Source organism: Cryptomeria japonica, chromosome 2 (assembly GCF_030272615.1).
Source record: "Cryptomeria japonica chromosome 2, Sugi_1.0, whole genome shotgun sequence".
NCBI classification, from domain to species: domain Eukaryota; kingdom Viridiplantae; phylum Streptophyta; class Pinopsida; order Cupressales; family Cupressaceae; genus Cryptomeria; species Cryptomeria japonica.
The window spans coordinates 647,029,567-647,048,606 of NC_081406.1; the positions used below are offsets into that span (position 1 = coordinate 647,029,567).

Here is a 19,040-nt window from a genome sequence, read left to right on the forward strand (position 1 = left end):
TGAGATTAGATAGCAAGTTCAATTGTAATCAAGCAGATCGAATTCATGTACAAGCAGATCAATTGATGGTGAGAAATTTATGTAGTGTGCTTGGGGGTGACGATAAGAGCTTATCGTCTATGGTTCTGATTGATTGAAAAACAGGTTTTAAGGACCCGAAACCATTACAACATAGTTAAAAAGAAAGCTGAGAAAAAAGAGTCCACATACAGAGCGTCTGGTCAAAAGACCAACGAACAGAAAAAACAGCTAAACAACAAAAAATAGCAAAGAACCCAAGGAGACACTACATAGTAATTTTCTTTAACAGATCCTCTGTCTTAGTCACCAGTTCATCATAGGTCGCCCCAACTGCTTTTAGCTCCTCCGGGTCCTTATTCATTTTCTTTTCCTTCCTCTTTCCACGGGTGCAAGTTCTGGGACCTTGGGCTTCCCCTGTTCCTTCTGCATCCAGGTCAATTTCCTGGGTTTCCTTTTCGTCATCAAGCTTGCTGATGAGGGTATGGGTGTTGTTGGCTGAGATTTTCATAATGCTAAGGCTCTACTCCGCAATGTTCTTGAGGCACTCCTCTATCTTGTCCAATTTGGCAACTGTGTCCGAGAGCGTTTTTTCACTACTTTCCTCCAGGGTTTTTCTATCCTGTATCTCCTTTTCAATTTTCTCAAACCGGGGATTAAAGGCATCTCTGATGTCTTCCGCTTTAGTAATTGTGTTCTTCAGATTTTCGATATAATCGGCCATAGTGTTCCCCTCTCCAATGTTAATAGTCTCCAGGATCAGGACTCTGTTGCAGAGTTTTTTGTACTCATCCGCAGTTTTCTTATTCCCATCAATAAGCCATTCTATGGTTTTCATAAAACCCTTCAAGGCATCGAGAGGTGGACCAGGAGAAGGAGTCACTTTTCCAGGGGTTATCTGTTCATCTTTAGAGATATGGAGGGCAGAAATAGTGTCGGCGGCCCTGAGAGTCTCCTCCATAGTCTCCATATCCAGGCTTTGTTTAGCTTCCAGGGTCCTTGTTTGCTTGTCCTCTTCCGGTTCCTTGCCGATCTCCTCTGGTTCTTTGCCAGTCTCCTCTGTTTTCTTTTTCTTCTTCCTGGGCTAGGCTTGGTTCTTACTTTTTTCCTTTAGCACCCCCTTAGGGTTCTTCTTCTCCTCAGGGAAATCAAAGTACTCTTCTTCTGAAGAAATACTAATCAAGGGTTTGCTTTGGGGTTTTTTGCTCTTAGAAGAAGAGGGTCTTGATTTCCTCTTCTTACTACTCTCATACTCTGAGTCGTCAGAGCTTTCCTCATTATCAGTCAAGGAATCATTGTCTGATTCCTCCTCCTCCAAGAAATCAGAATCAGACAAATCGTCTATGCTTGGGAAGGCAACAGATCTGATGTTTGCTTGTGGTTAACGAGCACTACCTTAAAATCAAAATGGTATCAGAGCCAGGTTCCTTCTATAGAGCCTAAGCGCTTGAAGGTAGATCCTGTGCTCTCAAGGGAAATTCAATCAGAAAAAATTGCATATTTATGATCTCTTCCAGATCGAAAGGCGACTACAGAGGATAATGCAGCAATTACACTCGCTAACCTTCAGCCTTCATAGTGGCGTCGGATAGGTGTCTAAACAAATCAGGTGGCAATCAGGGGATCGAGTCTCCCCAGGCCTCAAGAACAAGAATGATGGCCCAAAATCCTTTTTGTTTGAAGTTTTGTGAGGAAACGCAGACAACAACCTGTGTAAAAAGTTGCCTGCTGCCTAGTCACAGGATTTCGCCCAAGATTTCAAAGCTCGGCATTGTCAACGTTGAAAGATGTCGGCTTGTGACTCAAACTCGGGTTGTTGTGGCTAGAGAGGTTTATGTGCTCGATACAAATTCTTTGAAGAAAAAGAAAGAGATAGAGATGAAGCCCGCAGCCCTGTGGAATCGGTACTTGGATTGGCTTTATCAGCACAAGGAGCTTGGATTGTATATCGATGTCAGCCGAATCGGGTTTAGGGATGAATTCATGGAAGCAATAGAACCCAAGTTTCAAAGCAATTTTAAGGCCTTGGAAGAGCTTGAGGCTGGTTCGATTGCCAATTTGGACGAGGGTTGCATGGCCGGGCATTATTGGCTTAGTAAGTCTAGTATTGCTCCCAATCCCAATTTATGGCAACAAATTGATAGAACGCTTGACACTATTTGTAAGATTGTTGATGATTTAATCAACATCAAGGACGACCTCTCTGCTCAGAGCATCGCTTGATTCTTGTTGACATCTTCCTAGTGTGAATTCACTTTGAATTTGGTTTTGGAAGACTTGCAGATCCGTGGGTAGCGCAGACAGATGCAAGAGATGCACGTTGCACTGGAACTGCTCTTAGCGTGGCCATGGGGCTGGTTGGGGCTTATGTGCATGGCACTGCTGCCAGAATTATGCTTTTCATTGGCGATCCCTCTACCCAAGGTTCAGGTACTAACGAATCTTTATTCAAGGTAGGAAGATTGCTAGCATTTCTTCGCAGAGAGAGAATCAGCATTTAGAGGGAGTCTGACATATCGTCAGAAGTAACCTTGGACGAAGAGATCAACAGGTTGATATTTGCTTCAGAGGGAGCTTGTTTTTTAGCTTCAGAGGGAGCCTATCATTTCAGCTTCAGAGGGAGCCTGACATTTCAGCTTCAGAAGAAGCCACGTCATAATCAAGATTTGGTTAATGCATTTTCCTCTATGATGGAGAAATTTAAGGTGAAAGCCCTTGTTAATGAGTTCTTCTGTGAGCGAGAAAATTTCGAGGTGCAATCCCTTGTTAATGAGTTCTTCTCTGTGAGAGAGAAGTTTGAGGTGCAATCCCTTGTTAATGAGTTCTTTTCCTGTGAGAAATTCGAGGTGCAATCCCTTGTTAATGCATTCTTCTCTGGGAGAAGTTTGCAGTGAAAGCCCTCGTTCCACCCTCTGCAAGTAGGTATGGTGGATCCACCCTCTGCGAGTTGGCATGGTGGAGATGCATTCTTCTCTGTGAGAGAAGTTTGAGGTTTCAGCCCTTGTTATGCATTCTTCTCTGTGAGAGAAGTTTGAGGTATCAGCCCTTGTTATGCATTCTTCTCTGTGAGAGAAGTTTGAGGTTTCCGCCCTTGTTAGGCATTCTTCTCTGTGAGAGAAGTTTGAGGTATCAGCCCTTGTTGTGCATTCTTCTCTGTGAGAGAAGTTTGAGGTTCCAACCCTTGTTCCACCCTCTATGAGTAGGTATGGTGGATGTCGTGTGAGAGACTTCATGACTCAGCATTTGTGTGTATTCACCCTCTGGGAGTAGTGATTGTGGTCAAATATCACGATGAGGTGATATGCTATCAGGATGAGGTGATAAGTTTCTTTCATTCACATGAGTGTAGTCATTATGTTAGTTATCGATGAGGTGATGTGACTTGTAGAGATTAAGAAGGATTCCTCCCTAGCTAAGAGGGAGTGTTGATGATATAGTGTCGGTAGAAATCCTACAGGCCGACTCAGCAAGATCAAATGTGTGAATGGCCTATTGGCCTTACACATTTGATGAATCTATCAACTTATATTAATCCTTAAATATCTTTATTATGTCACATATGCATTATCAGGTTTAATGATTAAACATACATTATTGAGTTTGACTTATCGGATTTGTTTCAAAGGGGCCGACTTTTGGTTAAATTTCAGCACCCCTCATTTGAAGGCATGTGATGCTTCATGAAGGTCGTGCCTCCTTGATGAGAGTCGACTCTTGGATATCTCATTTCGACAGATATATATGGACGTGGTCTTCCCTCTATGGAACTGAGATCAGACAGAAGTTCGATTATAATCAGGTAGGTCGAATTCATATATAAGCAGATCAATTGATGGTGAGAAATTTATGTAGTGTGCTCGGGGGTGACGATAAGAGCTTATCGTCTATGGTTGGGAAGGCAATAGATCTGATGTTTGCTTGTGGTTAACGAGCACTACCTTAAAATCAACAAATCCCTATTAAGTATGAGAGGATGAAGTGCTTAAGGAAATATAAGAAATAACAACAAGAATTATGAAGGAGATGAAGAAATGAGAAGTGAAGAAAGAAGATGACTCTGATTTAGAGGAGATTCCTAGCATTTCTATTGTGGATGTGTCTACTTTTGATGTTCCTTTGTTTGAACATGATAGTGCTAAGCAAAAGCATGATACAAAAGAGAATAAGGAGACTTCTCCTCCAGAGAAGAATGATATCAATGCACAAGGGGAAATGGAATTACAGAATGAAGAGAATATCCCCCCTTTGGGGAATACAAATCAAAATGTAGAGAAAAACTTTTAGAACATTAGAAATATAGGTGCAGAGGAGAATGTAGGAAATGAAGAAAATATAGAGACTGCTAAAGTTAAGGATGATTCAAAATGTAGTCAAGAAGTTGGTTAGGGAACCTCTGATTCCTTCAAAGACCTATTAGGTCTGGAGATGCAATTTGAGCCTACGGTGACATCACAGGTATTGTAGATCCCAACTCATGAAATTGATTTGTCACATATCTCTCCCATTCATAATTTGCAGCTTGGGGATATACATGCATCAATAAGAAAATAAATTGTGCAAGAACATTGAATAAAACAAGTCTAATTGATGATGCAGTAAGTATAATTCAAGAAGACCCACCTTAAGTAAACCTTAACACCTCTTTAGCCCTGAAACAAAGGTTGAGGCTTCTGATGGATTCTTTCAAAGAACATTCATCACACATTGAGCAAAAAGCAAAGTAAGAAGCTTTGAGGAAGTTGAATGATAAAAGAATGGCAGAAGTGTTTGTGCCAATGCACACAACAAATTGCAAGAGAACTTGAAGAAGGTTAAAGAATGTGTTGTTGAAGTGAGTTCTCTTTATTAATTCTATTTAAGGTGGCTTGAGTCTACCGAGAATAATAAAAGTCAGATTGATTCAATTGAGTCTCAAATCTTTCGATTGGTTGAGGCCTATGATTTGACAAAAGGTAAGGATGGTTCCACCAGAGTCCAAGTGGAGAAACTTCATTTGCAACTATATGTGTTGTAGGGTCAAAGGAATCAAATAGAGAAACAATATACTATGTTAGAGAGATAGTAAACTTGAGATTAGCTTCATTGTCGAGAGTATTAGGAGAAGCAGAGCAGATAGAACAAAAAATTAAAGTGCTTGATAATGTAGATAAAGCAGAGGGTCTGTATATATAATTTGAATGTCAAAATCAAATTCTTCCTTCAATAAAGGTGAATTGGGATGCAACTCTGGCTCATCTCAAGGTAATGTACAAGGGTATCTTACCCTCCAAGGGAGTTGCTAGTGCATAGTTAGAGAAAAAATATGTTTTGCAATGGATGGTAGTATCATTTTTTAAATTTTCATGTACATAGTATCAATTTTTTAGGGTTCTTCACCCAAGGGGGAGAGCTTTATAATGAGTGCACATAGTTAGGGGGAGCTTGTACAATATTTTTGGTTGATAATATGCCCTTTGTCCTTGATGTCAAAGGGTGAGAAAATGTATATAGTTGGGTGTTTAACAAAGGTTGAGTATGTGCTGATAAAAATTTATAGATATATATATGTTGCCATCAATGACAAAGGGGGAGAATGTTGGCAATATGTCTTGTCACTGATGTCAACCTAATGTCTAATAGTATGTGTTGTCATTGAGGAGATGAATAGAACACGTGTTGTGGTCACTGATAAATCAGATGATGTGTGTCCAATATATTTGAGAGCAAATGTGCCTCTAACACAGATGGTATCTTGGGATCAACATGAAAGACAATCTAGAAGTTCATTGCAAGCATATGGTAACACATTGTTACTTATGCTTCATCCTTTGGTTGTGGGATGCTATTGCAATTGTTGGTGTTTACTAGTTTTAGGAGATTGTTGGTTGACATTTGTGATTGGATTCATACCTATGTTGTGGAAATTTAAGTGTTGAACAATGTGTCTTTCCAAGTTTGTTGGTTCATATTGTCGTCTGCATTCTATCGCATTGCATGATTTGGTTATGCAGTTCTAGAGTTAAGTTGAGTACCATCTATGATGTCTACACTCACTTTTTCATGAGATAATACCCTCTACAACAAAAGTTATAAACGTTTGTTCTCCAAGATATAATTGACAGTGTAATGTGTCTTTGTCGAGTCACTAGAATGCTTTGCATTCTTCTACAATGGTTGGTATGCCTATGCAGATTTGATCATATGTTAAGCATAGTGCAAGGGTTCAACGATGCGAGTTTCAAAATCGTTGGTGCCCTATAGTAGAATATTCATTATGTTAATGTGAGGGTTCAACGATGCAAGTTTCAAAATCGTTGGTGCCCTATGGTAGAATATTCATTATGTTAATGTGACAAAGTCTATCTAGTCTACACAACATTTACCAATTCAATAAGCTTACCTTTTATATCTGCCTTTTGACAATTGATTTCTTGAAAAGATGTTTGCAGAAAGGTTGTAGATGACTTCCATTTCTTTCATTTCGATCCGCATAATGATTTTGGTATCTCCGTTGTGATGTAAAGGGTATCAATCAACAATTTTGACAGTGGTATTGGTATTTGGACCGACATGTTGAGATCCTTCAATTGCGGTTGATCTTGATCTACTCTAATTGCTTTGAAAAATGTGATAAGATGTGTTTAAGGTTGAACCATGCCTTGGATAGATCTCCAACCTAGTCTTGGTGTGTGATGTATACATTTGGATAGATCCAATGGATGCCAACCTAATCATTTGTGGAAGGTGGTGTTCTGATTAACATGCAAATTAATTTGGTTGTAAATTTAAGTATTAAACGTCCAAAATCAATATGATAGTGCAATTGTCCTACAAAGAGGACTACAACTTCAACATATGTCAAATGCTTTTACTATAGCAGTTCATATTTCTTCTCTCATTGTAATATTCATGTATCTTGCTAGGAGATAGTATGTCCTCTCAACAAGTTAAGTATGAAACGTCCAAAATCAATATGATAGTGCAATTGTGCTACAAAGAGGACTACAACTTCAACATATGCCAAATGCTTTTACTATAGTAGTTCATATTCCTTCTCTCATTGTAATATTCATGTATCTTGCTAGGAGATAGTGTGTTCTCTCAACATGTCTTATGATCTTGCTCTGGGGAAGTAAACCTTAGCTTGCAGTCCTTCCAAGAGCAGAAAGCTTCTTTGGCAGTGTGCCTAAACAAACATTGTAACAATTGTTTCTAAGAATGTGATAACTCACTGTAGTTTTTCCCTCCTTTGGGTTTCCATGTAAAAATCTTGGTGTTTGTGTGATGCATGTTTTGATCCTATTCTTTCTTTCAGCAATTAATGAATGAATGAAAAATAAATAAATGAATGAATTTTGATTAATATTGATTCACCCCAGACCTGCCCCCCTCCAACCCTCTCCTCCCATGCCCCTTTTCCTGCTCTCTACCACCCCTCCTCCCATCCGCCCTCAGCATTTACATGTGTTCAACATATTTATTCTCAAAGCCACAATCTTGCACCCTACATATGGGCTTTTTTATGTTCATACAAAAGTTTCCCCGCAGCCACGAATACTCCAGTATTTTTCACTAGTTTATACCAACTCTTAATGATGATAAACCAGGCTTGTGTAACATTAGTCTATGCAATCTTTCATAAAGAGTAAGCATTTTGATAATCAAATACATTAGATAAATTTTCTAAATCTAAAACTTATAACAACGAGAAAATTTTAGTCGAAATATGACCATTTCAAGTCATTGTGGGACAACAACAAAAACATTCTGCACCCAGCAGAGAATTCAATGTGACCTACTCGTAAAATTTTGGCAAATTCAAGCATTAACAAAACTAGAGACCGTATTCAACAGACAAACATTGCAAGCACCAAGGTCCAGTCCTGTCACAACAGGAAAGTATGTTCTGCACATTCTATGCACATGCACGGAAATGGATGCAAACATGAATATCATTAGCACGATCAGTGCAGATACTTTTGCAAAAGTTTCTAGCCATTTCGAACAACACTACTAAAAAAATTTGGATCTCAAATTTCGACAGTCTTGAAGAAGATTCAAGTGGAATTCTATGACGATTTTAAAACAGATTGTATCCTTCTGATAGGTTTTTATAATCCAATAAATATGCTGGTGTTTGAGCCCAAAAGCATTATTCAATTAAATTTTTACATACAAGTAGCATCTTGACCTTCATATTCTTTCAAGTTTTCATGATTATCTCATGTCATCAAGTAACACCAGATTATGCCACATTAAAGTTCTACCAAAAATTCTCAAGAGTACAATGGCTGTAATTAATACATAAGTGACAAACTGTGAAGATAGTTGTAGCTTTCATTCACGAGCAAAAGTAGTTGGTAGAAATAAATATATTGTAACATTTAAAAAAAACAAAAACTCATCCTATTATCACTAGAAGTGCAAAAACAAAAGGAGTGATTGAAAACTTAATAACAAAAATGTGCAGACTTGTGCTACAAGAATTAGCAATCTGTATCACCTGTATGGCCCAATACAGTTAAAAACTGTAATCCCTTGACATTAGTCTGTCCAGTGCCGAAATTGAGTTTATGTCCGGGCTTACAAACAAGTTGTGTATTTGTATAACCCGTTTATTATTATGGATCTCCCACTCGTTCAATTGTCTTGTAAACCTGCGGTCCTACATTAGGCATACATTTCTCAAAATCTTCCCACCTGTAGTGCTCAAAGCATGTTTTAAGATCAAGTGTAAGCCCACTACCCCTGTATTTTACATGTTCTTGGATCATTGTGCCACAACTTACATAGGTAAGTCTTAAGTCGCAATTCTTAGAGCACTTACAATTGTTATGATCCTCAAAAATGACAAACAAACAACTATCAATCGTTGTTGCCATATAAGCAAGAAATTCCTAGCCATAATATATCAATGCACTGTCTTGATAGCTTCAAAGCCTACGCAATGATTGGTGTGTTCTCGACAGTATAAATACAATATGTGATATAATGAACTTGAAAAAGGCAACAAAAATATACACTTGTGACATCCAAAACATTATTGATGGATCAAAATTCTCATTTCTCCCAGCCCAATTCCAGTTTCTACAGAAGCAACAAATATTGCTTCTGTTCTTTTTGTAACAGTACAAAAAGACTGAAATTCTAGAAGAGAATTTCTGGATTCAATTTGATGCAACCTTAGAAGTAGTAATAGTTTGACGAATCTGTACCATTTGGAGCATCTTTACAAAGCATTGAACGAACTTCCATAATAGAGCGTGGTGGCTCAAGGTCTTTTTCTTGGAGAGCATGACCTTGTAATCTCTGAATCTGTGATGCAAAAGTATCATCTAGAATCTGCGAAGAAGAACAAGTAGGAGTCATGAAGCTCTCAAGAACTAATGTCCATAGCCTGACACTCGTAACTAATTCAATGCTTAGAAATCCATTAAGTATAAAAAATGACAACATACATTTGGAGGACCTTGGAGATACTGTAATTTTGATGAACAAATATAAATAGAGGACAAAGTGTGACTTACTCCCACAGTAATACGAGAACCTTTGTACAAGGACCTATTTTCCTTTCTATTTTCTAAGAAGTGTAGAACATCCTGCACCCAGTTAAATATTTCACAATAAGTATTCTGCATGCATCACTAAAAGAAAATCAATACATTTGCTATGGTGCAACATGGTTCAAAGATAATATAAGAACTTTATGATGAACCACAGCCCAAAAACAAGAAAAAACAATGAACATATTTTATTCAAGTCTAAAACTCCCAGTGAATCCCATATGAAATACAACTATCACAGTCAAATACAGATTGACAGCATCATATGTCCTATAAATATCTGACTGCAGAAAGAGAACCTGTCCCATGCGATCCCAATATCCACGACAAATGGCCACAAAGACACGGCTTGTAAATAGATCATGAAGATTGGAGATTGTCTCAATCAGTTGAGTATTCAAAGCCTGCATTCTATCTCGAATCTCAGACTCTCCACCTGAATCCTTTGTGTCCTGAATAATTTTTTTGATTTTGGTCTCGCGTTGCACTTGAGTCTGCCATAGTGAACATATACAAGGGAAACAAAAGCAATATCATCATTCCAAATCATATATTTCAAATTTTGAATGTAAGGGACAACAGCGTTACAAAATATACTCACATTATCAGCAAGTTTATCTATAATGGCCTGCAAATAATTCTTAAACTTAGCTCTCAACATAACAGTGATCTCACTCATGTGTTCACCAAATATCATATTTCCACAGGCACCTTCAGGCAGGCATGAGACCCATGACTTCAATTGTGCCTCAATTTTAGGTCGAAGTACATCAAGAAGCCTCTTGATAGTGTTCAAGAATACTCCCAACTGAAAGAAATGTACAATTCATATCAGGATGAATAAATAGTATCTATTAGGATAAGTAACTGCTATGCTCAGCATCAAAATCTAAAATATCAGAAAAATATGTTCAAGGGAAGACTCAACTCACTTGACTAGGAACACTGTAAAGGCACATTGATCGACGTTTTGTAAGCTTCTGCACATATTGGAGACCAAATTTCTTAGGCACCGTATTTTCCTTAAGCGGTGCCAAAACATCAGCATACTGCTTTTCCAATGCCTCCAGCACTGCCTTTTCTACATCAGCAATGGCCTTCATAGAAAACCTTTGATTAGTCAAATACCAAGGTTTACCGCATAGGAGATGAATTCAACCAAAAATGAACTATAAATAAAAAAGAGGCCACTTACATTCTCTAAAGCGAATGTGTATTCAGGCCAGCGACGAACAATGATTTCATATTCATTTAATGTGTCTTTAATGCGTTCATACATGTCCTCAACAAATGGTGATGTTGAATGTTGTGTCGTAACCTCAGTTGATCTCACCTGAAACATGCAGTTAAAAATTCTTGTAAAAATGTTTTTACTATGCAGAAAATAGACTGCATCTTTTATTTTTCTTTTAACTTGAGAGTTTACAAATATGGCTCAAACAAGCATCTGAGTCTAAATGAGCCCAATACATCAGCTCCTTACAAGTAATAACACAACTTAGCTCCTAATGAGCATTAGCATTAGGTAACAACTTAGAAGTTAGATATTAACACTAGAGGCCAACGATGAAAGACAAAGAGTCACCACTTGGAAGTCTGCATTAGATGTAAGTTTGTAACTTTTTGGAGGGTTTGAACTTAGGTCTTCACAGTGAAAACCCAATGATTTCAAAATTTTCTCTTAAATAATGGAATGGATTAAAATGGGATTTCTTTGTAGAAATCTGAAAAATGGAGTGCATAATCAAAAAACTCTGAATTGCATTAAATAAATATCTAAGATTCTAAAACATGCATGCATGCATAGTAGCTCAAAAAGCCAAACGGGAAAAAAATCACACATTCTTGGTTTTAACAGGTGTGTATTTTAAAACACTGATTCACCCTATCTCTAAACCTAATCAACTAATATTTTCTATTTGTTGCCCAAAATCATAATTTATATGACAAATTATTTATGGACTACATGTTTAAGGATAATAGTTCAAAAAGATTTTAATTTAATTTTCTTCACATTGCTTTTCCTATTTATTTGTTCAAACATATTTTACATAGTATTTTGCTTGTAACATGGCTACTATGGTTGTATGTTGAAGTGATCAATTTAAAGTTCTGCTGTTTCCAATGTAAAATGGCTGCTGTGCTTATATGCTGAAGCAGTCAATTTAAAGATTCTTCTATTTGCAAAGTATTATGGCTACTGTGGTTGTATGTTGAAGTATTCAGTTCAAAAGTTCTGCTATTTGCAGTTACATCTTTGTAAAGCCCTATAACCTTCTTTACATAGTCAAAACACCTGCAAGATGAAATCAATAGAAAAGACTATGAAAGAAAGAATAAGTCAAACTATACAACTGTTACATTTTCTGCCATACAGAACCTGAAAAGTGTCATCTTAATTGGTGAGTGATGAGAATTGTTGTATGCAAATTCAATCAAATGGAAAAAAACCTCCCATCTAGAAGGTTGGTGCATAGCATACATTTAGAGCATGTCTTCCACAACTTGATTAACACTTTCAGTTTGACCATTAGTTTCAGGATGGTACAGAGACCTAAATTTCAGTTTTGTTCCAAGAGCTACCATTAATGCAGTCCAAAACCAAGAAGCCAACAAGTTTATCTTGATTAGAAATGATTCTATCAGATATTTAGCAACCTTACAATTTACTTTACAAATTTTGTAATTATGCTGCAAACTTCGTGCCACGCCAGTTCAAAAGAAGAATGCATTGCTTTAGCTTATTGTTGTAATACAGCTAATTTGATACAAAGAATCATTGCACCTTGAAAATCCATGCGGGAGGTCAATGGAGTATGGGATCTAAAAATGTGAGGATACTCCATGAACATAATTGAAAACAAAATCACAATGTTTTGCAAACTGCTTCTGTCCAGCATGGAATGAACAATTCAAAAAGACTTCACCTACCTTCTTCAAATTGTGGACAGAACAAAAACAAACTTCTATAATTCATTGATAAGTTTTTCCACTTACATAAAACAGACCTGTATCACATAAAGGCTAAAGCTGTAACTTATAAGTTAAGGCTTACCTTTGTTATAAAGTCACCGTTGTGACTTTATAACTAGCATTTTATTTTTATTTCCTTTTTAGCATCTAGGTTCTAGGATGTGTCATGTTTATTCATCGACATCTTCAAAACTCTATATAAGAGCAGGGGATTGCGTGAAAAGGAATGACTGAAATTTGTGGCATGGTTTTTTCTTCAAAAGAAGATTCAAGGGTTTGCAAATTGAAAATCGCGAGTGGATTTTTGTTGTTAAAAGTGGAAAATCATGGCCAAAAAAGAGGTGAAAATTGTGCTATTTTTCTATGAAAATTGTGGCTCAAAATAGAACAAAAATTGTGAATCGTTGAAAGCGAAAATCAAATAGCATATTCCTATAATCAGGGGGTTTGTTGTGAAAAAAAATTGCAACAATTCTCTGTTGGAAAATAGTGGTTTATCTATGTTAACTGTGACTAGGATTTTCTAAAGAGTTGTATCGTGAAGGTTCTTTTCTGAGCCATTTTTATTGTTGAATTCAGACCAGCATCTAGGGTTTTTGTGCAAAATCTTATCTGTTGACTTGTCATGTTTATCTATTGGCATCTTCCAAACTCTATATGAGGAGATGAACCTCATTGTAATTGGTATCTTGATATCTAACAGAATAATGTGTTGTTTTTTTTCTTTTAACAACATAACTCTTATCAAAGATATAAAAAACTGTTGTTTACAGTTTACACATTTGTGCAAATAAGAATTATGTTGCACTAATTAGGACATTCATCTAATTATTTATTAATTAGGTCCTTTAATTACTTTTTAACTTAAGCTAAACTTAGGTGCTTTTTTCTTTATTTAATTAGGATAATAATAGCTTAAGTTGCCTCATTCATTATGATTATAACACTTGGCACATGCTAATTTAATCTAGCATTTAGGGTTTTGCATCTAGGATTTCATTCATCCTTTAATAAGGATTCATTCATTCATTGTAATTGAGAATCTCCAAAATTGTAATCACTCAATTGTGTGTGCAATAATACAGAATTCTCAGGTTGTTATCGAGTATATTATCTTTGTTTTCTCTCTTTTGTGTGTTAGGCATTTTGCTTGGAGATGATTCTTAACTCCGGTGGTTGTATCATCAACTTCTACATGGTATCAAAGAAAATTTGTCAAGTTCCTGTCCACGTGTTTAAGGCATCCAACCTTTGGTGATTTTTCTATGCACATTGGGCTCAAACGGAGATTGCCATCGTGTTCACAGTATCCCAAAACCTATAGATCAACCATTGTTTCGTCAAATGTGAGTAGTTGAAATTTCAAGTCAATTTGGCTTAGGGCACAAAAATTGAGGCAAAATCTAGGGGTAGCTAAAAATTCTAGGCATTTCGGAGCAAAACCAATGTCAACATTGTTTTCAGAGAGGCTGAGAACCCTAAAAATGCCTATCTATTTGTCAAAATCCATGACTATGAAATTTAGGGCAAAAATCTGGGGGCACATAGTTCAAGGCACAAACTTTGTACGGTCGTGCCTTGGCTCCTCCATCACTGCATAAAACTTCAATCGCAAGTCACAAAATTTTTGCATTCCCTTTTTTAATTTCTATCACAATTTACAGACCAATCGAATTGATCTCCTTTACATTGTAATCATGTATTTATACAAAGAAGATAGGAGATAAACCGTGTGTTTGCCAACAGTGACAAATTCAACAAATTACCAAATCAATTCCTAAATACACTACAAGACAATAACAAATCAAAACAAATGAGAAACAAACTATGCACGTGGAGTGAATGATGGAATACCCAACATTCCCCCTTATTACATCATTGCTTTAAAGTACTAATAAGAGTATCTTGAAATGTTTCAAACTTCACATGTGTGAGAGGCTTGGTGATGATATCTGCACGTTGGTCTTGAGTTGAACAGAACTGGAGCTGAATGTTGTTTTGTTGAACATGTTCTCGTATGAAGTGGCAGTCAACTTCAATATGCTTAGTCCGTTCATGAAACACTGGATTACGAACAAGCTTGAGAACACTCTAATTATCACAATAGAGGATAGTAGGCTGAGTTTGAGGTACCCCCAATCCTTCATACGACGTAGCCAAACTGCACTTGTCGCACGATACTTTGATTCTGTTGAAGAACAAGTTGTAGTTTGCTTCTTACTTCCCCAAGAAATAGGTCCTGAACCTAGGAAGAAAACATATCCAGATGTGGATTTCCTATCATCAACTGAACCTGCATAATCAACATCTGTCTACCATGTCAAGAAGAATTGATCATTCCTTTTGTATTCCAAACCATGATTCATTGTACCTTGGATATACCTTAGTACCAGTTTTGCTGCTTTCTAATGACACATTTTGGTTCTTGCATGAATCTTGATAGATAATTAACATCAAAACTAATATCCGGTCTAGTGTAAGTCAAGTAAATCAAAGCTCCAATCATCTAACAATGCAGAGTTGCATTCACCTAAGAAGATGTATCAGATGTAGATAATTGCAAACCTGATTCCATAGGTGTAGACATGGGTTTGGAATCCATCATTCTGAATTTCTCAAGCAGGGTCTTGGCATATTTTCTCTATGATACAAAGATATGGTGATTTGTTTGCCATACCTTTAAGCCTAGGCAATAGTGCAATTATCAGATGTAGATAATTGCAAACCTAATTCCAAAGGTGTAGACATGGGTTTTAGCAAATGCTCATCAATTTTGATATACCAAGCTCTCGGGGCTTGTTTGAGACCATATAGGGACTTGATTAGCTTGCACACCTTTTCTTCTTTACCAGGTGAAACATATCCCTCTGGTTGGGTCATATAGACCTCTTCCTTAAGGTCTCCATTTAGAAACGCACTTTTTACATCCATTTGATACAGTTTCCATCCAAATTGGGCAGCTAAAGCAAAAATCATTCTAATACTTTTTATCTTTGCAATGGAAGCGAAGGTTTCTTCATAATCTACCCTTCTTTCTGGGCATAGCCCTTGGCTACAAGTCTAGCCTTATGTTTATCTATACTACCATCTGCTTTATACTTAGTTTTAAAAATCCATTTACAACCAATTGCTTTCTTACCAAGTCGTAGATCAATAAGCTCCCAAGTGTTGTTTTTCATTAGAGATTGATACTCTGCATCCATAGCCTCTTTCGAAGGCTTTGATTAAAGTGCCTCCTAAATAGTAGATGGCTCAAAATTTTCAATAACAAAAGTCATAAGTGCAAAGGTTACCTCATTACGAGCCATGTTGCGAGTCCTCGGTCTTGAAGTTGAAGTGTCTGGAACTCCATCTAGCTTTGCATCTCGAATGATACTAGTGTACCATTTTGGCAATGGTCTGGTGACATTGGTAGGTGTTGATTGACTATCAACATTCCCATCATTTTTATCATCCGTGTTCAATATAGGAGCACTATCGGAAGTAGGTGATGATGTTGAAGGAGAACCTGACTCACTCTTCTCATCAAAAATGACATCCCTACTAATATATATTTTCTTTGTGTTATGATCCATAAGGTGATATGCCTTAGACTCACTACTATAACCAAGAAGAATACATTTCATGGATTTCTCGTCAAGCTTCTTTCTCTTCTGTTTAGGAATGTGCATATAGGCAATGCATCCAAAAACACGAAGATGTGAGATAGAAGGCTTCACCCCTGTCCATGCCATTAAGGACTTTGGTTGGAGCATGATTCAAAAGATAAACTGCAGTGCATTCAGCGTCAGCCCAACATGCATGCTCTAGTTGAGAATCTTTCAACATAGAGCGGACGATCTCCACGATGATGCAATTTCTTCGTTCGGCAACTCCATTTTGCTGAGGTGTGTATGTTGCAGTCAGTTGATGACGAATGCCATGTTCCTTCAGATATGTGGAGAATTTTGTACTAGTGTATTCCCCCCCTCGATCTAAGCGGAGGACACGAATACGATGATTCGTATCTTTCTCCATAAGAGTACCGAACTCTCTAAAGTATGAAAAAGCCTCATCTTTATGCTGCAAACAGTACACCCACATGTGATCATCAACAAAAAGCTGAAAGTACTTGTATCCATTGTGACTAGGTGGCATGGGCCCGCACAGATCGATATGCACCAGCTGCAAAGGTTGGCTTGCACAATGCTCACTGGGATAGAAGGGTGCTCTGTGTTGTTTTCCAGCAATACAACTAGAACAAATAGCACTCGACTTCTCAAGTGAAGGAAGCCCTTTGACTATGTTATTCTTACAAAGTTTCAGCAAATAACTAGTGCTTAAGTGACCGAATCTATGATGCCAAAGCAATGAAAGATCATTTTCCTTAGTCACTAAGGCTTGATTATTAGCAAGAGTATCAAGCCTAAACATTCTTCCAACCTCAGTAGCACTAGCAATAATCTTGTCATCTTTAGACTTATCTTTGATAAAACAAATCTTTTTATCTTGACTGCTATCACACTCAATCCTAAGATTGTGGTCAAGAAATTGATTAATAGAAAGGAGATTTTTGGTAACTCCTAGCACATACAAGACATTAGCAACTCTACAACGATTGATGCCAAACTTCAAAGAGATGTCACCAATACCTTTGACTTCATGGGTGGTATCATCTCCAAGAGTTACTGTATCGTGAAGGGGTTTCAATGTTTGAAACCACTCCTTTTGTCCAGTCATGTGCTTTGTAGCACCTAAGTCCACATAGCATATAGAGGTAGACTGTGAACCGTCTTCTGAAGTGTGGGCTGATAGCACATATTCCTCGTCTAGAGAATCATCTACTTCAACAACATTGTTTTGTTGCTTTTGTTTGTTCTTCTACTCCCATCGGAGTTTGTGTTGTGAGGTATTCACACATCGCCCCATTGCAAATGGGGACCCCCACTTTTTGCTTTCTAGAGTTAGCTCTTTTAGTTTTGTTGTTGTTCGTTTTAGTGTCTTAGCCTTTGCATTGAAGAGTTTGAGTTTCTCAAAGGTCATCAAGTCAGGTGGATCTCCTGAAGGTGGAGTGGAAATCAAGTCAGTTGGGTGATTAGGGGTTATTTAGATCATTCCTAGGGTTGTGTACTATCTGGTTAGGCTTCAAGTTGCTAGATCAAACCTTGGTTGAAGGCATGGTGTCCTCCTAGGTCTTGTCCTTTACATCAAGGTCAGAGCAAACTTGCTTTAGAAGTCTGGAATGTCATCCTGATCCTGAAATGCCCTGAAATTTGACTTAAGTCTGGAAATTTGAAGGATCTTCCAAAAACTAGATTTTGCATTATAACTCTTGGAGGTCCGAAACCACTCTCAAACATCCTAACAATATATATGGAATATACTTAAATGTTATATTCCATATATGAATCCTGACGGAAAGACTAACTTGTCAAACAACTTCCTACCTTGACCTTGTCCTTGAGAAGTCTTAGAGCGAATTTATCATTTTCGCTTTCGTACCTTGCCGAGGGTCAAGAGCGAATTTTGTCTTTAGGTCATGTCCTTGGAGAGGACACAGAGCGAAAATTCCATTTTAGGGTCTGTCCTTAGAGAGGACACATAGCAAAAATTCCATTTTAGGTCATGTCCTTGGAGAGGACATAAAGCGAAATGCATTTTAGGGCCTGTCCTTAGGCCAGTCAAAGAGTGAACTACTTGTTTCAGACCTTGATCGATCAAATCAAATGATGCAATTTAATTTTGATCTTGTCCTTAGCAAGGTCAAGAGCGAATTTTCATTATAGGTCATGTCCTTCCTAAAGACAAAGAGCGAATTTTCATTATAGATCATGTCCTTCCTAAGGATGAAGAGCGAATTTTCATTATAGGTCTTGTCCTTCCTAAAGAAAGAAAGCGAATTTTCAAAAGGCCTAGAGCGATTTTTTTGAAATCATGTATTAAACAAATTCCTCAAATCCAAGAGGTGAAGTCGGCCAGCATGGGAAAGTTGGTTTGTTATTTTTAAGTGAGTCGGCCTTATACTCAAAAGACATGACCTTTACCCTAAGCGCCTATAAAGGAAAAGTTAGAACATTCATTCTAACCATCAACTCAAACATTCTCTTCTCTTCAAATGTGAATATGGGAGCATAATTAGCAAACTTCAGCAGAATATTAGTGAATTCCATCAGCATAAGGTCGAATTTCATCATTGGAGATGCAGGTCTAATATTTTGGAGCAGGCGAGATTCATCATTTGAGCACCAAAGAGAAGTGAATTTGCTTAGCCAGCAAGCGTATCGGCCAGCGAATTCACCTTAAGACAGCCCAGATTTGCTCTAGGACATTAAGTTTGCTTTCCACACAGCGAATTCACTGATTACTGTGAAAGAAATCATCAAAAAAATCAAAGATTAGATCAAGTTGTATATCATGTGTGTTTGATGTGCAATTGTTCATTTTGCAGGAGGTAAGGAAAGAGATCAAATGGGCTAGGTTGAAGGAGGATCAGAACAAGGATCTCAAGGAGAGAATTTCAGCATCAAG

The 19,040-nt window shown here is 37.4% G+C and overlaps 1 protein-coding gene across 5 annotated transcripts in view; it reads right to left on the reverse strand.

The window, feature by feature from the left end:
• Window positions 1-8,419: 8,419 nt before the first annotated feature.
• LOC131054738 (uncharacterized) overlaps window positions 8,420-19,040 on the reverse strand; it is a 36,494-nt gene continuing 25,873 nt past the window's right edge. For all 5 annotated transcript variants that reach the window (XM_057989336.2, XM_057989328.2, XM_057989341.2 and 2 more), the window contains 6 exons: window positions 10,756-10,893; window positions 10,493-10,657; window positions 10,162-10,368; window positions 9,860-10,054; window positions 9,525-9,596; window positions 8,420-9,339 (listed from right to left, as the gene is read on the reverse strand). In XM_057989336.2, coding sequence (XP_057845319.1) covers window positions 9,181-9,339; window positions 9,525-9,596; window positions 9,860-10,054; window positions 10,162-10,368; window positions 10,493-10,657; window positions 10,756-10,893 — 936 coding nt within the window. In that variant the 3' untranslated portion in view covers window positions 8,420-9,180. The remainder of the gene's footprint in view (window positions 9,340-9,524; window positions 9,597-9,859; window positions 10,055-10,161; window positions 10,369-10,492; window positions 10,658-10,755; window positions 10,894-19,040) is intronic.